The following is a 935-nucleotide window of genomic DNA, read 5'->3' as shown; positions in this document are numbered from 1 at the left end:
CTTCCGATCTGTGCAAGTTGCGCACGTTAAAGATCCCTTGGTGGTCTAAAATCGATAAGAGTAGGCTTCGGCCGCCACCCGGGCAAAATTCAAAATTTCCTACCAACGAAAAAGTATTAAGTGTGTCCCTCGCGCTCATATGACCTTATGCAGTTGCGAGCGCCCTAAAACCCTACACTAAACAAACAAACAAGAGTCCACCAGGCCCATTTCGGCGACGAGAAAAGAACCCATCATCATCATTACCAATATTATCATTAATGCTGGGGAAAATAAGACAGACATGAGAAACAATGGAGGGAAAAGGAAGAATTGGGACCAGAGAGTAGCACCCTCCAACCACCAAAAGAGTGAAAAGAGTGAATAAAAGATACGCTGACATGTTTTGACTCCAAAAGACAAAATGATTGAAAGTGTTGAAAAGACAATACTTACAGCTACAGTGCCCAGAATGGAGGAGATATTCACGATGTTGCCTGCAACATAAAAAAAAACCCAGTGTAAACTTAGTCCCACACATTATGTTTGGGGAACAAACACTTGGAAATTGTTCTAAAAATATACTATCCAACAAGGCAGCAGCAATCGTAAACTTTACAGGAATAATCTTTTACAACAGTCTCTATTTAAAGACAATGGGGGGGTGTATCTATGTGTATGGGTATATATAAAGACAATGGGGGAGGTGGGGGGGGGGGCATTATATAAACACCGCCTTACTAAGGGGTATTTAGAAAGATAAATTTCATTGAACAGGACTCCTGATCTGAAAAGACATACCAAGGTTGACAAATATTTGTGTTCAAGACAACAACGATGATTATGAGAAGGATGAGGATGATGGAGACGAAAGAAGAAGGAGATAATGACGATGATGATGAAGATGATGATGATGATGATGATGATGATGATGATGATGATGATGATGATGATGA

General features: G+C 40.3%; 1 protein-coding gene across 1 annotated transcript in view; it reads right to left on the bottom strand.

The window, feature by feature from the left end:
• Positions 1-935, bottom strand: part of LOC101851417 (3-oxoacyl-[acyl-carrier-protein] reductase FabG) — a gene marked incomplete in the record, with an annotated part of 19,885 nt that overhangs the window by 8,022 nt on the left and 10,928 nt on the right. Inside the window, 1 exon segment of the mRNA XM_035970250.1 lies at positions 436-476. Coding sequence (XP_035826143.1) covers positions 436-476 — 41 coding nt within the window.

The sequence above is a fragment of the Aplysia californica genome, unplaced genomic scaffold, assembly GCF_000002075.1.
Source record: "Aplysia californica isolate F4 #8 unplaced genomic scaffold, AplCal3.0 scaffold00242, whole genome shotgun sequence".
Lineage (NCBI taxonomy): Eukaryota > Metazoa > Mollusca > Gastropoda > Aplysiida > Aplysiidae > Aplysia > Aplysia californica.
The sequence above is the reverse complement of the archived record's forward strand: the minus strand, read 5'-3'. Positions and strand labels throughout refer to the sequence as shown.